Genomic DNA, 20,807 nt, shown 5'->3' on the forward strand with positions numbered 1-20,807 from the left:
AGTATTAAAACTTTATACCTTCTGCACTTCTGGACGTGCCACAAAAAATTATTTGTACATTGAGGCTTGAACATATTAATGAACTTCTTTCAGTGGTGTGCAGCAACATCCTGAAATTGTTCAGACATATGATTTTAATAAGTCATTTGACGTTCTTCGTACGGATTCCTTCAATAGTGCTTGCTATTTAGTTAGCTGTCTTATCATAGTTGAGTTGATACCTCTTTAATTCCAAATAGACTAAACATATGCCTTTCAGAGAAGATCTGGATAAACAAGGCAGATAAAGATTAAGGAAGATTGTACAGATCAGGACAGCAGAAGATAGCTAGTGATTGATTTATCTTAGGAAGCAGATCATTATCTAATCAATTAGTAGATATCGTGTAACTGTGTATATAAACACAGCTTGGGGTTTACTCTAGATGAGTTGAGCAATCGAGAAAATTATTCTTGTAACCTAGCAGCTCTTAGTCACTAAGAAATTATTTGTAAGCTACTGTGTTTGAGTGAATAAGAATTAGTTAATTTATCAGTCAAAAAAAAAAAGAGTTAGTTAATTTATTCTCTTATTTGTGTGTTCTATTATTGATTGTGTTCACTATATACATCTATATAGTGTTCTTATTCGGCTTAACATAAGCTTTTGACAATTACTCAATATATTATTTTATAACATTTAACACATTTAATAAATTACAAATCAATTCACTTATCACTTGTAATTTTTTCCTTATTTTAAATTATTTTTTTAATTAAACAAACAACACGGATATTACATTGGTTCCCAATGGCAAGTGGCAACTACCAATATTATACATTCAATAGAATCCCCGAATTATTGGTCGATTGGCTTTAATTCAATGACCCATTTTACCAATAGCAACAACATTTCATAACTCCTCATTATATCTGTGTAAAAGCAAGTCGATTGATTGTGACAAGTACGGTCTAATAGAGCACATGCCGAGCGTTTAAGAAATGGTTTTTTGTAAAATTAAAATTGAGTCCAATTTTAAAGGAAGGACCTGGATATACGCCAGACATTACCTTTTAGGCTTTTACCGTCTCTTCTAAGTTGGCCCTTTATTTTTTACATCCCAGTGCAGTTCTAACCACTAAATATTTTTAGCTAAAATCTGATTGTGATATAAAAATAAAAAATTATCTACAATAGTTTAATCACTGTAATATAACTACTTGAAATAAACGCCCGTTTGAGAACAAATAATAAGAAAATTTAACCACTGTAATACAAGTATATAACTACTTGAAATAAACTGTTGAAACTTGAAGTACCCTATCAAACTTTGACGACAGTGTAAATGACAAGCTGAGGTTCAGTAACTTATAGTATTAATTAGTGGAATTGATGTGTAAACAGTCTATTGAATTTACTATATATTAATTTTTTTTATTTTTTGACAGATAATTTACTATTAAATTTATAAAGTACTTCGTATGTATAGGAAAATCCTTTACCAATTTATAAGGTTCTTCACGTGTGTAGGAAAATCTTAATATTACTAATATATATAAAATTTAAACTAATAAGAAATTAACAAATCATCTTTTTCAATATTTTTAATAAAATCTTTTTGTTGCCCTGGAATTTCTCGTTATACAATCGGGCCGTTTGGACAATCGGGCGGCCGTTTGATAAAATTGCTTCTATTTATTTAGACAAACGAATTAAAAAAAGTAGAATCCAAAACTAGAAGCCACTTCCTCTAAACAAACAGACGCAAAATTCACATTTGACAGTTGAAAGCAGATAAGAGAGACTCTCCCAGTGGTCTATATATATGGGAATAGTGCCTAAGTAGTCACTCACAGAGTATTTGTATCCACCTCTCTATCTCCCCATCTATCCTCCAATCAAGTGATGATGGATAACAGTGGAAGGCAGCAAAGGGGCGGCATGCCTCATGTTGTGTGCATGCCTTATCCAGCTCAAGGTCACGTAGCCCCAATGCTAAACCTAGCCAAGCTTCTTCACCACAAAGGCTTTTACATCACTTTCGTCCACACTCACTTCAACTACAACCGCTTGCTCAGATCAGGCGCCCTCAATTCACAATTCTCCTCCCACTCCCCCACCTTTCGTTTCGAAACCATCCCTGACGGCCTTCCTCCCCCGGATAACCCCGACGCCACTCAGAACATCATCGAGCTCTGTGTTTCCACCTCTATTCACTGCCTTGCTCCGTTCCGTGATGTGGTGGCTAAGCTCAATAAGTTGCCGGACGTGCCTCCGGTGAGCTGTATAATTTCTGATGCAATCATGGCTTTTACACTTGAAGTATCGCAGGAGCTTCGCATTCCCAATGTTTTCTTTTGGACGGTTAATGCTTTTACTCTTGTGTGCTACTTGCACTACTCCGCTATCCGCAACTTAGCTTTGCAGCAACATGCAGGTGCGCGCTTTCATTTATCGATTAATACCATACAAAATTACCTATACTCCATTGTATGTTCGATTTTATGTGATGATTTAAGAACATTTTAAGATGGCTTGGTGGTAGATAGAAATTCTTAATTTTAAAATTAAAGAATATGTGAAGAAATAATATATCAATGATTTTTAGTGTGCTTTGATTTTAACATATTATTTATTCAATATAATATTCACTTTTCTTCGAGTTTATCCTTTTTTCTTTCCAACCTTTCGCTAGATAATAATAAATATGAATAGAAACTAAATAAAAAAAATAAGATTGGAGTTATCAACATATTTGATATATTAAGTTGTTAGAATCATTATTGACGTGTAACAGTATTTAGAAGCTCTATCATGTTTTACCATTTACAACTTTCTAACTAAATAGTTAAATAGTTTAAACGATGAGGATTGGATAGCTTAGTGGTGGGTTTATTGTCTGTTGTCTCCGAATATCGAGTTTGTCTGGCTCACCCTGAGAATTATTATAACATAATAATTTATTATAAGGCATATAAGCATACATCGTAAAAATAAACTAAATAGTTTAAATATTCACCGTTTTCCTCCATCTTTTTACAATTTTTTCATTCCTTCGCCATATATTTTAATACACATTTAAAATTTAGTTTCATAGTTTATCATTGAAATTTTTATTTTTTTTAAAAAAAATTAAACATTAACTTCTACATAAGAAAAGGAAATTTAAAAATTTAAAATTATTTCAAAAATAATATTTTATGAGAGTATTAGAATATTTACCGAATCACGTGACTCAATGTAAATAATTAAAGAGACCGAGGAAGTAACGCTATTTAAGAAAAAAGTTGCAGGATTGTTCTAATAATATAAACTCTTAATTGTTACGATACAAAACACAGACAGAACAAAAAGCTGTACTCACCCTGTTTATTGCCTAATCATATCCTTAGTCAATAGTGTAATTACAATATATTTCATAGTAAATAGCAATAAATAATTTATTTGAACCAAGTTAACAATGTAGCCGGCCTCTCACAAAAAAGAAAAAGCAATGTAGCCGGCCTTTGTGTTTGTGATGATACCCTGAGGTTCGAACGAAAGTTGGAGTATAAAAACAAATTAAAATGAGACACAATGATTGATGGATTGTGTGGAGTATTAGAAAAGGATTTTGTTAGGGCAAAGATAGAGTAAATGATAAAGTGGTGGTCATAATTTTACAATATGGTGGTTGGATTTTAAAAACTAAGTGATGGTGACAGAAGTTTACTTTTGTATTTTAATAAAGTGGTCGTCGTGAATTTTAGTTAATTTTTCTCCGTTAATTCCATAAAATAAAAGAGCAAACGATAAAGTGGTGGCTATAGTTTTCCAAATTTTACAAAAAGTTGGTTGGATTTCCACAATTTTGTCATTTATTCTTTTATTTTTTAGAGTTAACGGAGGAAAATTAACAGAATTTCATGACGGCCACCTTATTAAAAAGCGGAAGTAAACTCCGACCGTCATTATATAATTTTAAAAATCCAACCACCAGCTAGTAAAATTCGAAAAACTACCACCACCAATGATAGAAAAAATAAAACGTAAGTTCATTCTCAAAAGATCCAAATCCGCAGAGAATGCAAAACAATTCTTAATGTTTCTTTATCCAGCTGTCATGTATTCATGTGTTGGATTCGTTATCGTCACGGATGTCGGATGACCTTCAATTCGTGCACGTTTCTTTAATTGTGGCAATTACATGATGAGACAGTTATCTAATTTGGAATTCGGCCTGTCACGTATTTATGTGAATGGATGGAATTATTAATTGTGGATGTTTGTTAATTGGGGTATTTTTTAAAATATCCAAACTTAAAATTTTTTAAAACAAAAATACTGTCATATTTGTAAAACAAATAATAAAAAAAATATTTATAAAAATACAGAGGTTGTATTTGCAACCATATCTACAACTGCTAACAATCATATATATTCAAATATAAATGTGACTTTGAAAAAATCTGTTAAAAAATATATTTAATTGCATGATAAGTCGCAAGTGGTTGCAAATAACAAAAATTAATAATTTTGCGGGGCCAATACTAATATCACAAAAGTAACCATGAAATCAAATAAAATCAACTAAAAACAACAACTTAATAAAATACTTTTTTAAAAAGCAACCTCGTGCATCTTATTATTCAAAGAAAAGCTAATTACACTTTTATTACTCGAAGAAGAGTTAATTATACTTTGTAACCCCTAGGTTTTCTCCAAACGTAGTTTACTACCTGAACTTTAATACGTGGAAATATGCACCCTACACTTAACATTCCCATGCAAGTTGTAAACCCTAGTCACTATTTCGTCCAAATCTGCCGTTAACTTTAACTGTTTGGGAGGTAACAGTGTGTATAGTAGTTTCTAACAGTTACTTTACTCCCTGTGACCCCTCTAAAATTATGTATTATATTTTGAAATTATTTCTGAATACACACAACGATGTGAAAAAATTTAAATTAATTTTTAAAAAATGTATCTAAATTTAGAATCTAAAAATTTATTTATTTTTTTACATAAACGATGTAACTTATTTTTTTTTGAAAAGGATAATAAAATTCAATAATAAAACGCCATACGGCATCTACATACATGATCGAAATTGAACAAACGCGTAATAATATCGTTGTTGAATCCTTCCATCTTGGATAGGCAACCAAACGATTTTTTGAAGAGATATATACATATTGTAATCCTCCAACTGTTGTTTTGAGCAATCGGCCATAGATGTATCACCATAATAACCTTCATCATCGAATCAACACCATGAAAATCAACACCATCAAAATCCTTCAGATCTAGAATCTCGGACATGATGAACAGTAAAGAAAATTAAAATCAAACTCTCACACAAGGAGAGACCAATCAAACCCCAAATAAATTGAGAACTTATTGAACAAAAGCAAAAGATGAACAAAAACCGCTAAAAGAAGAAAAGATTGGGGCTTTCCACCGGTAAAAGCCGATGGAAGCCCCTCAGATTACAGAGACGGCTACTTCAAGAATAGAGAGAAAAGAGAAAAAAATACGATGTAACTTATTTTAAAATTTTAAAATAAATACATATTTTAAAAATTATTTTAATTTTTTTTTACATCATTGTGTGTGCTTATAAATAATTTCAAAATATAATACATAAACTTTGAGGGGTCACGGGGGTAAAGGAGAAACTAATATACACACTGTTACCTCTCAAATAGATAAAGTTAACGGCAGATTTGGACGGAATAGTGATTAGGGGTTACAAGTTGCACAGGAATGTTAAGTGTAGGGTGTATATTGACACGTTTTAAAGTTCAGATACTAAACTACATTTGGAGCAAATTTAGAGGTTACAAATTGTAATAAACTCTTCAAAAAACAACTTAGTCTATGGTCATCGACGTATTGTTGTTCATCTTCATCAAGCCAGTTGAAGTTTGTTTCATATACTGAGCTCCATATTTATACGTACCGAATCCAGTGTGATAGTAGAGGGAGTTATCCCACGAAGAGGAAACCATATGGGAAGTGTCATGAAAGGCAGAATTACGGAAAAGGAATTCCCCGTTTTTAGGGACCAGGTCGAAGATGACATACACCGGCAGTGGCGGAACCAGGACTAAAAGTTAGGGGGGTTGAAAAATATTTCGTCATCTATACTTACATAAATAGCTTTCTCAATATATATCATCATATGATCATTCATGCATCTTCCATCCTATTACGCTGATAAGTCTTGATTGCTCTCATAGCAAAAAAAACTCTCTCAACAGTAGCAATAACAACCGGTAAAACCTGAGCTAACTCAACCACAAGATAAACTAAGGAATAAGCAGTGTGTCTGTGTGTTTTGACCATCATGACAGAAAGATTTCCTATATTTTGAAGTCCAGATTAATCTCCGCTCTTATATCATAGATAAAATTGTGTAACTGATTTGGCAACAACTCCAAGTCTAGTAAAGAGAAATTCTTTGGATAAAATTTTGCAAGGCAGACCAGTTTTGAGTTATTGAAATTTGAAAATTAATTTTTAGGATCCAAAGAGCCAATACAAAGTAGTAGTTCTATGTTTCCTAGCACCTCTTCAAAAACTTAAGAGCTCTATTTGCTTCCTCAGCAATGAGGAGCACACTTTCCCTCTTAACTATATTTTATATTATTTTTCAAATGTACAAAGTACTCAGCATACATCATACAGTTTGCATGATCTAGTTGCTCTGAGTGTATCTGTTTGAATGTATTTGTTAATTAGACTCTTTTTAGACTAAGTGCCTTCTCTTTTCTTCTTTTATATTAAGTCCATCTCTATGACATTTATAATTCAACGAGGCTAATAAAATTATATTGACATCACAAATTCAGCGGGGGCTGGGAAAAAAATATATACTGTATTTTTGAGGTTAGGGGGGGTTCTAGCATCCCCTAACCCCCCTCTGGTTTAGGTCCGTAAACGGATCGGATTTGAATCGGATCTAGCTAAATCCATATTCTAATCCATTTAAATTTATCGTATTCGGATCAGATCGGATCAGGAGTTGGATATTTTACAAGTCAATCCATATCTGGTCCACTCGGATCATGGATAATCAGATCAGAGCTCCGATTCACTAAAAATTATAAAATATATTTTTTCACCGTGAACAATGTTTTAACTTCCATACAAAAAAAAGTGATATTTTCTAGTTATATTAATTCATAAACTTTAGCGTAATAGGTAAAAAAACTAATAAAGCAGTATTTAATAAAAACTTTGTTGGTTGTTCCTATAAAAACTTCAACACAGAATTTATCAAGTAAATAGAAAAATAATAACTAAGTTGCTTAATACTTTCGGAGGAAGCAAATTATGATTTGCTCCTCTATTAATAAGGATTAAAATCCATAAATATGTTTTAAATACGGAACCAGGTGATTGAGGAAGTTTTAAGTGGAAGAGTTAGCTCATGTGTTTATACTCACTGTACATATAAAAAGAGTGATTATTACATTAAACGGATAACAAGAGTGGGAGCCATGTCAAGAATTAGGAGCGGCTGATCGATTATAAGAAAATATGATTTAGGGTTTTGTCTTGAATCTTTAGAAATTTTTATTTTGTATGTAATATATTAATAATAATATATTATATTATAATACAATATAATATAAAATATATAATATAGTTAAGCATGAATCGGATCGGATCGTTAACAGATCGGATTTGATCATATCCATATCCATTCTTTATTGGACCGGATTATTATCGGATCGGATTATTAGCAGATCGGATTTTTTAAATAAGGATCCATATCCATTTATTTAATCACGGATCGGATCGGGTCGGATCGGATATCCGATCCATTTACATGCCTACTCTGGTTCCACCACTATACACCGGTAGACGTAGGAGAAAGTGACGGGATTAGCGGCGGAGGAGACGCTGGCTAGAGTTTTGATGGAGGAGAGGATAGTTGAGTCAGGTTTTAGGATGGTTGAGTGGGAGAGCGTGAGAGGAGTGGAGAGAGATTATATTTTTGCAATTTAATTGTTTGTATGTTTAAAAATATATTATATTTGCAAGATTTAGATAAGATAGTATATTTATAAATTTATATTCAAAAATTAGTATATATGTTTGTTAAATTTCCTTGTTTATTTGAAGGGGAATATCGGCACCCATGTCCCATCAATATTATTATTATGTTTTGATCAAATCAATATTATTATTATTATTTGAATTTTAAAATATATGTCAAATGATCTAGAAATGTGTTTCATAAATTCAAATAATTTATATTTTAAATAAAAGGAATAGTTGATTACAACATAATAAATTGACGTTAAAATTACTATTACTTGTCAAGTTGTCATCATTTTTACATATATGATTTGTCTGGTATGTGTCTATGGAAATGAAGTTTAATTTATTTTAGTTGGCTTTTATTTTTTAATTATAATAAACCTCTAAAATACACAAAAATTAAATCAATTAAAATAAATTAAATACATAAAATTTAGTGTTTAACATGTTCCGTCTTGTAAACGCATATTTAGCCGTTTAGATTGTCTCACTGATTAATTACACTTTTCCCCATGCAGCGAGTATCAACTCCAAAAATGATTATCTCGACTACATGATCGATTGGCTGCCTGGAATCGGTAATGTTCGTTTGCGTGACACTCCATCTATGATTTGGGATCCCGCCTTGCCTGATTACTTCGTCGAGTTTTGCATTCGTGAAATATCCAGGACTCGCAAGGCTTCTGCCGTGATTCTCAACACTTTTGATGCACTCGAGTCTGATATTATTTACCAAATTTCCAACATGATTGATCTTCATGTCTACCCCATCGGACCCGTTCACAGCCTTTACAAGTCGGTCATTCCCGATGATGTGGAAACCGGATCTATTCAATCCAATTTGTGGAAAGAAGACTCGACTTGTATTGAGTGGTTGGATTCAAAACAAGTCGGGTCGGTGATTTATGTCAACTTCGGTAGCATCACAGTCATGAGCCCGCAACACTTGGAAGAGTTTGCATGGGGACTCGCCAATAGCATGCACAATTTTCTATGGATCATCAGACCGGATCTAGTCATGGGTGACTCACCACTTCTCCCTCCGGATTTCATAACCCAGACTAAAGGAAGAGGTTTGCTAGCAAGCTGGTGTGACCAGCAACAAGTGTTGACCCACTTGTCGATTGGAGGGTTTTTGACTCATTGCGGATGGAACTCGACCCTGGAGAGCTTGTCGGCCGGAGTGCCGATGATTTGCTGGCCATTTTTTGCTGATCAATTATGCGTCCGTCATTGTGTTTGCAGAATGTGGGAGGTTGGAGTTGAAGTTGAGGAAGACGTGAAGCGACTAGGAGTGGAAAAGTTGGTGAGGGAGTTGATGGAAGGAAACGGGGGGAAGGAAATGAAGAAGAGGGCTCTGGAGTGGAAAAATAAATGTCAAAGGGCCATAGCTGGTAAATGCAACGGTTCGTCATGTTTGAATCTGGACAGAATGGTGAATGAAGTCATTTTATCACAGATTGATCGGGAAAAAGGGAGTAGTAGGTAAGGTAGATGGATATCTTTACTCGTCGTGCTTGTTGATTGAAATGGATTTATTGTTTTGTTCAATGCTTTACATGCAAATTCAGTTTGAAATAGGTGCAAGTCTCTTTACAAAAATAATTGATTTTGCGAATCTCAGTTCACAGACCGCGAATTCCAATTACCAAATCACGTCTTTCCCCTGTATAATTTGATTGAAAAATAAAACACATATATTCTTAAATAATAATTATAAAATTGAAAAATACAAACAAATTTAAATTATTTTAATGATATGGGATGAGGATATAACAGAAAAAAATTCAATTCGAAGATGAGAACTGAATATTGAAGCGAAGGACCATTGGTTGTTCGAGTTGTCAAGTTTAAAGCCCACATAATTATCGATGTTAAAAAAGGAAAGTCCTAACACTGCCCAGATTATAAGACATTTCAAGCAAATAGTTGCTCCAGCAATGGTCGGTGAAATGGTGGAATTTATTGATTTTTAATATAAATGACAACTAGCACCTCAGTTCGCCCAAAAAATCTATGCAACTTATATATGTTTGCAATATAGACACTTAGAATGTTTTTATCTCAAGTCTACCTCTCAATATATATGCATTTTAGCTTGCACTTTTTTTTGTTCTAGTCGATGTGCGATCACAAGTCACAAAAAAAGTTTTATTCGTTATTTATATTATTCTGATTAATTAATATTAATGATATAGAATATATTAAGAGTCTGATTATCAAAATTATCTTAACTCAATATATTTAATATTAATAATTAAATAATTAATATAAATGTATAAACTTGTAATAGAAAAAAGATATTGAAGTTTTTACTAGCATTAGGCCACACAAGCATTCCACTTATATTAGTAGTTGTAAACAACACTAATACAAGTTACTACATAAACTCTTTAACTTTGTTTTACAATATCAATGTGGGACAAAATCCAAATAACCCATTTCAACCAAGCAACTTTACCTTAATATATTAATGGATTTTGTTAAGAACATGTCTCAGATCCTAATAAGAAGGTTTAAATTTTCATGACAAGGAAAAACCTCCAACTGATAGTTTCCGAAAATTACATCAAGAACATATATAAAATATGACTCACACTTTCCATTTCTAACAATACCCCATGAATCCATAATAGAATTGCATATCAGATTTCATCATGACTTATTTTTAAGAGTCGGTACCCTTCCGTGTTTGCACCCTCCTAAGTCCTCTACTTCGATGGCTATTGGATATAGATGGAATGTTTCACCTTGAATCTTTATCCATTGGGTGTAACCACACCTTCATAGATGACCACACGTCAAAGGCTATGGTTCCAATATACGGCTTTGAGACATTAATGATCTTGTCTCGATCATGTTCGTCAAACAACTTCAAGTAATAACCCTTTTTTTCTAATTGCGACCTCACAATTACATTCGCTTAGCTGGGCATCTCCAGAGATGTACTACTACCATCTCGTCTAGTAACTTGGCTCCATTTAGAATTTTAAAAAACTCTTGCTATACTAGCAGTAGTGTTAGTAACTTTTAGATTTACCGGGGATAGACTCAGATACATCAATATCTAAATTTATAGTTAAAGGTACTACCGATTAATCCTTACAGCCTGTTATTATCACATTGAATACACTTCGAGGGATCTCCTCTCAGAATTATTGGGTTCCCGCTGTAGGTGAATCATGATGGATTATCAGTCCCATCCCTAAACTTGACTTAAGGACAACAACATGCTCAAGTCCTTTAGTCATTGGATCGGCTATGTTATCTTGAGTTCCAATTAAGTCAATAGCTATAGTCCGATTAAAAACCAAACCCCTTATAGACTTAAGTCTAACTTGGACGTGTCTCTTTGTTTTAGCATTATACTTGGCACCTCTGATCTTGTATATAGTTGTACGACTATCATAATGAACAGAATTTCTCGATAACGGACGACTTACTACGGGTAATACAGACATAAGTCTGTAACCATTCACCCTCCATCCCCGTGGCATCCAATGCACAAAATCAGCCTCAAACGTATACCGAGTTACTATGTTCTGTCTAGATAACTTCCGACATACTGCGCCACCCGCAAGGGTAAACAGATATCCAGTCACTCCGTTGGAACTAGACTTCTTAGATATCCAACTTGCATCACTATATCCTCAAGCACACCATGATATCTCTTGTAATGTAATCCAAGTGTTATGGCCAAATATCAACTCGGCAGATGATTGCGTCCTCGCCTTAATCAACGGGAGGGACCGATCTCTGGGATCGTCCTCGCCCACTTCATGGTCCTTGCCATCTATAGGGCCTAGAAAGTGAGGCCCAGCAGCAGATGGATCCGAGTCAACAGAAGGGTCCTCACCCAATATGGACCTTCGTCCTAGGCATGTGTCAAGCCCCGCGGCCCAATGACTGGCGGCCCAGGTCTTGAGGAAGTCCTCGCCCTTCCTCACCCAGTATGGAAGGGACCAGATACGCCTGGTTCTCAAGCCTAATTATTATTGTTTTATCTTGGGCCCAGGCCCACCATCAGCCTCGCCCTAAGAGAGGACGGAGGGCTAGCCTATACAGTTGAGTCTGAGGAGGTCCACGTGGCCTAGTGCTAGTCAGCCCACCTAGTTCCATGCTCCTCGGAGGAGGCTGGGCTCTAGAAGCCAATATTCGTCTAATCTAAGGCGGTGGCCCATCGCTGGAACCAAGGAATGAGAAACCTATTCTGATTAGGTTACTTGTTCCCCAAGAACTACGTCTGGCTTGATCCCTATAAATAGGGTACGTAGGCACATCGTTTGGGGATAAGTCACAACCCTTGCAAGAGCGAATACTCCTTCGATCTTGTGAGAAACCCTGATTCCCCGAACGATCTCAGCCAAACCTAAAATCACCACCCATACTCCGTCGTCCGCCATCATCGTCCACCACAAGTTCTAGCAACCCTCCCCGAATCTTGTTATCACCAGATTCCTCCGTTAACAATTGGTGCTAGAAGGAGGGGCTTTTGACATCTATTGGAGGAAGGATGTCGCAGGAGATGAAGAACGACGCTATGGATGAGAGCCAGAAGGATAAGGTAGATCCGACCGTCATTGAGATTACCGATGTACCGCTACCGCCACCGTCGGACAATCACCAATCCCTACTCGATACCCGTCTGACGACCATACAGGCACCCATCATGATGTCCAACACTCAAATCTTTGATACCTTCTCCGCCTTCACCAACACCATGAAAGTTGTCTCCGCCCGCATGGACTCCAGTTGCCAAGAGACACCGGGAAGCCACTGGAACAGAATCGTCGTCACTACTCTGGAGAAGATAGGTTCAAAGGAAGATCCTCCCATGGAACGCATCGCCAGGGAAAAGAACCTATAACGGAACCACCTGAATCACACAAGAAGGCTCATGACAGGTTCCGCACTATAACACCCCAGAATTTGCATTATGACACACCTCGGACACAACACCCTCCTGGAGGAGGGAGACAACCAAAAATCGTAATCTCCCAGTACCTTGACAAGTCCCTGACGGAAGAGCAGCGTTGCGAGGCTGACAGAAAGCACGAAGAGGATTTTGCCCGTGATGTCCGCAACATCAGGAGACAACACCGACACACCACTGTGAAAACCGAAGCCAGGGACCATGCTCCACCTCCAGTCGAAAGTAGTAAAAAGATACTTGGAACCTCTGCTGAGAAAGGACGCTCTTCTAGGAGCAGAGATACCAGCGAGGGAAAACAGTTGGTAGTCTATCAGGGAAAGAGAAAGCCAGTTTATTCGGAGAAAACCTATGCAGGAAGTACCAATAGACAGATTCGCCCTTTATCGTCTCCCAGGCGTCGAGACTATCGTCAGAACTCCTCTCAGGACCATCGCTTGGGTTATCACAAAGACTCAACTCAGGACTATCATCGGAGCTATCGACGTCCCTCGCCCCAATACTATCGTCGCCCAAGGACACCTCCGATTTAGCGTAGTTCAACATCTCAATCTGAAAGGCGTTCAACTCCCATCGATAGCCGAGGTCCTCCTCCACAAGGAAACCTTCATCCTCCGCAAGGAAACCTTCCTCCTCCTCCGCAAGGAAACCTTCCTCCTCCACAAGGAAACCTTCCTCCTCCCACGCAAGGTAACCTTCCTCCTCCACAAGGAAACCTTCCGCCTCCTCAAGATAACCCAGTAATGATTCCAGGACTAGATGGCATATCTGTCGACGCTTTGAAGGGATTGTTGGTAAAATTTGGTGTGCAAGGACAGACGGTCCCGGAGGAAACAACCTCTCCCTTCTCCACCGTAGTACGACAATCTCCCCTACCGGCAACCTTCTGAGGCACAGGAGATCTAAGGTATAATGGAACGACCGACCCGGCAGAGTACATTGGGTGCTTTACAACGGAGATGGAACTACACCAAGTATCTGATCTGACCAAGTGCCGAATTTTGGCTTCAACTTTGAGAGGACCCCCACCAATGGTTTCAGAAGATCGGACCAGGTACATCGGGTCATGGGAGCAAATGCGTAGGATGTTCCTTACTCAGTTTCAATCATCAATCCATTATGCCCCGCCTGTGACCACTTTAGCCAACATCAGACAGAAGGAAGGAGAGACGATTCAGGCCTATTTCTGAAGGTTCAACGCTGAAGTACTACAGGTGAAAGGAGCAACTGACGAGACCGTCAAGAATTTCTTGATAGCAGGAGTCAGGGTAGGCACTAATTTTTGGAAAGCACTTCAAAGGAAAGAACCACCAACGTTAGCAGCTTATATCTCTTAGCGGAGCCCTACAAGAGAGAAGAAGAGGCTTTAGCAAGTATTACCAGGCATGACGCTAGTTCATCAAGGTCATCTAGGCAAAGGAAGAGGGACAGGACACCTAGTCCCAGGAAAGAGAAAAAGAATACGGTCAACGCCCTTGATGTCAGGCCTGTCTCGGAAGAGCGGAACAGTCCACCAAGCCAACCTAGCCCCATACGAAGAAGGTCAAATATCGATCACTATACTCCCTTAGTTGCATCTATTGAACATATATTCGAGGCGAACAAAAAGACAGTAATCTTCAAGAAACCAAACCCACTGACCTCTACTCAAGTCAAGGATAAGAAGAAGTTTTGTGCCTACCACGAATCGCATGGTCATGATACCCACGAGTATCGCCAACTTAAGGAAGAGATTGAACAATTAGAGAGGTGAGAAAGCATAAGGATACTCCCATCATCACTTTGGTACCCGAAACCGAGTCTGAAGTACCTGCGTCAAGTGAACCCCGAGAACAGCCAAAGAAGGTAGCATTCATACGATCTTTGGAGGTCCACATGTGGGAGGAGACAGCAGAAGTGCCATGGATAGGTATGCGAGGGAAGCCAGACAACCCTCTCTCACTAATGTCTTTCGCCTTTCGAAGAGACCACCTAAGTTGTTCAAGGGAGAAGATACTCAGATCATATTTTCGGAGGAAGATGCTCGGTGGGTCCATTACCCCCACGCCGATGCTCTGGTCGTAAATGTAAGGATTGGATCAAGAAACGTGCATAGAGTGTTCGTAGACAATGGTAGCTCAGTGAACCTGTTATATTATTCTACCTTGCAGAAGATGGGTCTGTTAGACAAAGATATGACTCGAAAGACAACTTACCTGTACGGATTCACCGGCGACGCCGTCAGAGTTAAAGGGACTATCAAGCTTCCGGTGACACTCGGCGAGGATCCGGTCTCTGCTACTCAGGTGGCTGAGTTTATAATCGTAGAAGCCCCAGCCTACTATAATGCCTTGATTGGGAGACCTATTTTAAAAGACATGAGAGTTGTAACCTCCATATATCATCTGTCCATGAAGTTCCCAACTCCCACGGGGGTAGACTGTGTAAAAGGTTGTCAATATGATTCTAGGGACTGTTATAACTGTACCATAAAGACAGCCTCGAAGTTCAAAACTGATATTGACCGAGACGAAGAGATGCTCGATTTCAGTGAAGAGAATGCGGAAGAAACAAAAAGATCCTTCAGACCACTCAGGTTCACCAAAGCTTCCACCAATTTGATCTATACGGTAAAGTTCCCGGACGAAAAGAACCCACAACATATGAATCAAATTTTCTTTGAAATTTCATAATAGTCTCTTAATTTTCCACGACCTTAATTGTCTAGTATGCTTGTGAATTCATTAATATGCATATATTGATGATATGACTTTAGGAGACAAGTACTCTATACTTATTTATGCCTAGTTTGGTTGATTATAATATTATTGCTTAATCTTAACATGATTGCGTGTCTATTTATTGATTGATGTGATATTAAAATGTTCTTTTTATATATGATGAACATCTCTCATGTGCATATATTATATTCCCAGTGATCATATTTTATATGCTTTTAATTAGTTACGTTGAATGTTCAGAGTTCTATTAAGTTACCCCCAATTATATGTGAACTTTATATAAATCATGGTGATTCAATCTTTTACTCTTGAAGATATATATGCTTAGTTATTAATGTACAAAATGTGGTGATTCTTAACTTGTGATCTCTTAAATTATTTTATATATGACAAATATATAGGATATAAGGAAAATTTAGATTATGCATTTGTGATCAATTTAATTTAATAATGAATAAAAAATATGAGTTATTAGTGACTCTCTAATCTAAAAATTGTAAGTGGTTAGTAGATAATAAGTCATTGTATGTGACCTTTTAATCCGAAGTCGTCTCCCTCAAGTCATTAGTTACTTTAATATGAGTTTGAATTATACTAAACTCAATAATTATAATAAGCTGCAAACGGATTAGTGGAATAACTAATATTTGTATGAGTGAGACAAAAGATTTCAATACCTCTTATTTTAGATAAATCATGTGCGACCTTGTATCTAGTTATTGTCAATGAATTCACGATTAATATATGCTACCAAAGTCCTTGCATACTTTTGGTCTGAGTAAAATGTTTTAGATACGTACTTTTGGATTTACGTAAATTATTTCTAAGTCTTTTGGATATGATAATTATCTGAATTTTAGTAAACTGTTTTGGACCCTTTTGGAATTTGATGAAATATTTCGGATCTATGTTCTCGACTTTCTTGGAATATGACTATTTGTCTATATTTCATCATCAAATCTATGAGGTCATCTAAAATTTTGAGATAGTCAAAATACATGTATTATGATTTGGAGGTGATAACTAGTGCATGCACATATTATTTCTTTTATATTAAGTTGTCTTGCTCACATGTTTGAATATGTTATGTATTGTGCATGCTCCTAATAACTGATATTTTGAAATCTCCCTATGATATTTTTGGTAAATGATAGAATTTCAATATCACTACGTGACTTTAAACTTTTAGTTTGTTTACAATTAGTATTTGTGAATGAGATTCTTATCTACTTGAGCTAAATGATGAAGGTATTATCGTCAACACCTATTTGACGTAGTTTTTAATGGATTGCTTGTAAATAATTGTAACCAGAAGTTGCACATAACAACAGAAGTTGTCTCTATAAAAAAATCATTTATTTTTCATCACACATTTCTGAAGGATGAAGGATGTCAATAGTAAAATTTGATATATTTAAACACTTGATCACATTCCAGACGAAAGATATATTAGCATAATATTCAAATTATGAGTTTATCCGAAATGATATAATATCCCTGAAGGATGGATCTATATAATGAATAATATGATGTTTAGATTTAATTGAATAAATATATATAACAGTATCCCGAAGTTATAATGTTATGAAATTGGGTTGTTAAAATCATGAGCTGATATTGTGACTAGTTGTAGTTTATTGAATTATGGATATAAAGATTATGTATTGCGACAAATGACACCCCTCCATTCCTTAGAATAAATAAGACAATATTAGAAAATCAAAGACCGTGTCTGTAGCAATGGTCTGATATTACAAACAGTTTTTGATCGTATTCCTACCTTGTGTATTAAAAAATATTTCCCCTGAATGAGATAAAGATGTCCGATATCAATACCAAATTCTAATATGAGTCATTCAAAGGGGGAGTATTATATAGAATGTCTCATTATATATTCTTCTAAATGTAAGGCTCCCGAAGAGCTTGTATAAGGCTCCCGAAGAGCATGTATAATGCACCTGAAGAGCATGTATAATGCACCTGAAGAGCATGTATATTTTATCATAAATATTTTACTCTGGAAGAGTATGTATATTATATATGTAACTATACTCTCCCAAACAATTGAAGTATATTTTATATAAAATTACTAATAATAATTTTGAAGTAAACCAGAAGTTTACTGATAACTTTATAATCGGGCATGACCAATTAAGCCATCTGTTAATGAAGATGCGAATAGTAATTGAAATTTATATATGAACTTTTGTTGAAGAACCTGCAGATTCTTCTCAGTGATACATATGTTATTTGCTTGTAAGGCATAATTAATCACCAGTAAAGTAATAATTGTGATTTATCATCTTTGAAAATGAATTAATGAAGACATGACATGAGATAAAAATCTCTCACTATAGTATAATGAGATATTTTATGAAAAATATGATTATATATCAAGTTATTATAACCTCGCCACATTAAGTATGTGAGATTCATTATTTAGAGTATGTGCTTATATAATGCTGGTGAATCTCAAAATGAGTATTATCTTATCCATGAAAATTGTTGAGTATTTTGTATCATTAATTTATTGATTCGCATCATATACAAATTTTCATAATTTCTCCCGTTATATACAAATTATTTGGTCATCATAATTTCTCCACCACGATAGTAATATCGATTCTACAATTGAATATATGTTACATATGAGTGCATTTATTTATGACTTGATTTAACGAGTTTGTTATCCTGAAATCAGGGGGAGAAAATAAATAGCTGGTGAATATTTTAAGAATGAATTATCATTGCCTCATCTTGATCCTCAAAATGACAAATATGAACCATAAGTTCATAAGATGATTCATTCATATATCTGATGACTAGAAATAGTGACTATGTCACAAACACCGGCTACATATGCTCCATTGATATTAATATTACAGAAGGACAACCTCAAAATACTACTATGTCTAAAGAACGCCTGAAGCGTGATAGGCAAGTGGGTTCCATATCTTATAAAAAATGATAATAAATATTTGAAAAGGAGCAACGATTGATGATGGCTGGATTGAGAAATCAATAACTCTTGAAATATCTCCAGATAAGATTATAGACATGGCAAGTTAGAGAACAAGTAAAAGTGTCTAGGATTATGACTAGATTTAAAAGTCAATAACTTTTGAAAGATCTCCGGAAGAGATTATATACGTGACAAATCAGAGAAATATAAAAGTAGTGAAAATATTGACATCTTGATATATTATGTCATGTCCAGAATAAAATGGAACCACAAATCGGATCGACATCGATGTTATTTATAGAACTTGAGGTTATGAGTAATAATGAGGATCATGAAGCAGAACCCGTTAGAAAATATTGACAAATTTGACCAAAGAATAAAGGACATAATTGAGGCAATTATAAAGAAATTTATTTGGACCGATAGTCCTTCCACACCTGAAGTTGTGAAAGTAGTGCGCCCTATGAATTATTATCTCTTAAATAGAGAATTTTTTTAAACCGCAGTTCACACACCTAAAGATGTCAAGTCAGTGGGATATGAATGATTATTTGTGTGAAACAAAATCAAGTTTCAGAATTTATAAATGTAAAACTCAGATTATCGTACAATGACCTTGTATTGGTTGTGAAGAGAAATGTATCTTGTGGTGGATATGATTATTTGATTGCTAAATAATCTCATAATATGTGTATGATTTAATCTAAGTTCTATATATGACCCACTTGACAGTGATTATCCCAGAAGGATCTTAACTGCCATAAGCAGTATAACAAATTCTCAAGAACATCACTCTCCTCAAATTAAAAGGGGATTTTTGGACCAGTAGACCGATATAAAATTATTTCACAAAGTAAATGTTATCATTATATATCGAATTATAGGTGACAACTCATAAAGTCTCTGGCCAGAGCAGATGGATACTATAATGTGTTTCTAGTTGACATTAAAATGAGTTGCACCTCATAACCAAAATACGTATATGTTATTGAAAGGCATATGTTAAGCCTATTTGTATTTAAGAGTATCAACTCAACTCTGATAAGAAAGAAAGTAAATTGCAAGCACTATTGAAGGAATCCGTACGAAGAACGTCAAGTGATTTATTAAAATCATATGTCTGAAGAATATCAGGATGCTGCTGCACACCACTGAAAGAAGTTCATTAATATGTTCAAGCCTCAGTGTACAAAAAATAATTTGTAGCACGTCCAGAAGTCCAGAAGGTATAAAGTTTTAATACTTTATTTATTCAGAAGATTCCAAACTATTTCTACTTATAAAGAAGAACTACGAAGACAAAGACTTGACGAACAAGCCACTTCTCAAATGTTTAATTGATAAAGAATATTTGATTCAGCTAGATACAGATGAACCAGACAGTACATTTGTGTGTCAGCTATTCAGATTAAATATTCTGCATCAACAATAGGTGGTCGTTCAATCAAGACAAAGAATCAGATCTTTTAATGGAAGTCAGAAGACCTGCTGCTGAAGAAGTGCTCAGTATAATTATTCTTTTAATTTATTCACATCTCAAAATAATTATATAAGTTATGTAATTTGTTTATTAAATTGATTCACACTCGAATTAATTTAATTTATGAATTTATATAATTAATATAATAAAGTGGATAATTATTGAATTAATTATATAAAGAAAATACAATTTATATTGTTTTTGGGCACGGTATGACAATCAAATGGATTGTCATACCGCACCAAGTCATCTGCCATGGTCAGTAGGCATGACAAACCTTTGAGTTGTCATACCGAATGACTAAGGCATGACAATGTTAGTTTGTCATACCGAAGTCAGAAGGTATGACAATCCATTGATTGTCATGCCACTTGAAGACTTAGGGATCAAGTTACAATTGTCATACCTTCCCTTAGTTTGTCATACCGTTTGTCATACTGATTGTCATACCGATTCTAGGAGAGCATGACAATACTTTTGATTGTCATACCTTCTCACTTGTGCCATGACAATGCTTCTAATTGCCATACCTTTTGATATAAATGTCTTAGCACTTGTTTAAATTGTCATAGAGCTTCCTAGAGTTGTCATGCCTAGCTTAGTCATACTAGTTCAAAGGTTTGCCTATAAATATTGCTTCAACCTCTTCATTTGTTCTTGTTCAAAATCCTTGTAAACTTTCAAGTTGTTAGTAACTTGCTATT

At 35.3% G+C, this 20,807-nt stretch overlaps 1 protein-coding gene across 1 annotated transcript; it reads left to right on the forward strand.

The window, feature by feature from the left end:
• Positions 1 to 1,759: 1,759 nt before the first annotated feature.
• Positions 1,760 to 9,589, forward strand: LOC108220865 (7-deoxyloganetin glucosyltransferase). Its single transcript, XM_017394745.2, has 2 exons — positions 1,760 to 2,417; positions 8,530 to 9,589. The coding sequence occupies exons 1-2, from the start codon at positions 1,886 to 1,888 to the stop codon at positions 9,498 to 9,500; spliced, it is 1,503 nt and encodes a 500-aa protein (XP_017250234.1). The 5' UTR covers positions 1,760 to 1,885; the 3' UTR covers positions 9,501 to 9,589.
• Positions 9,590 to 20,807: the final 11,218 nt, after the last annotated feature.

This window comes from Daucus carota, chromosome 5 (genome assembly GCF_001625215.2).
Source record: "Daucus carota subsp. sativus chromosome 5, DH1 v3.0, whole genome shotgun sequence".
Taxonomy (NCBI): Eukaryota; Viridiplantae; Streptophyta; class Magnoliopsida; order Apiales; family Apiaceae; genus Daucus; species Daucus carota.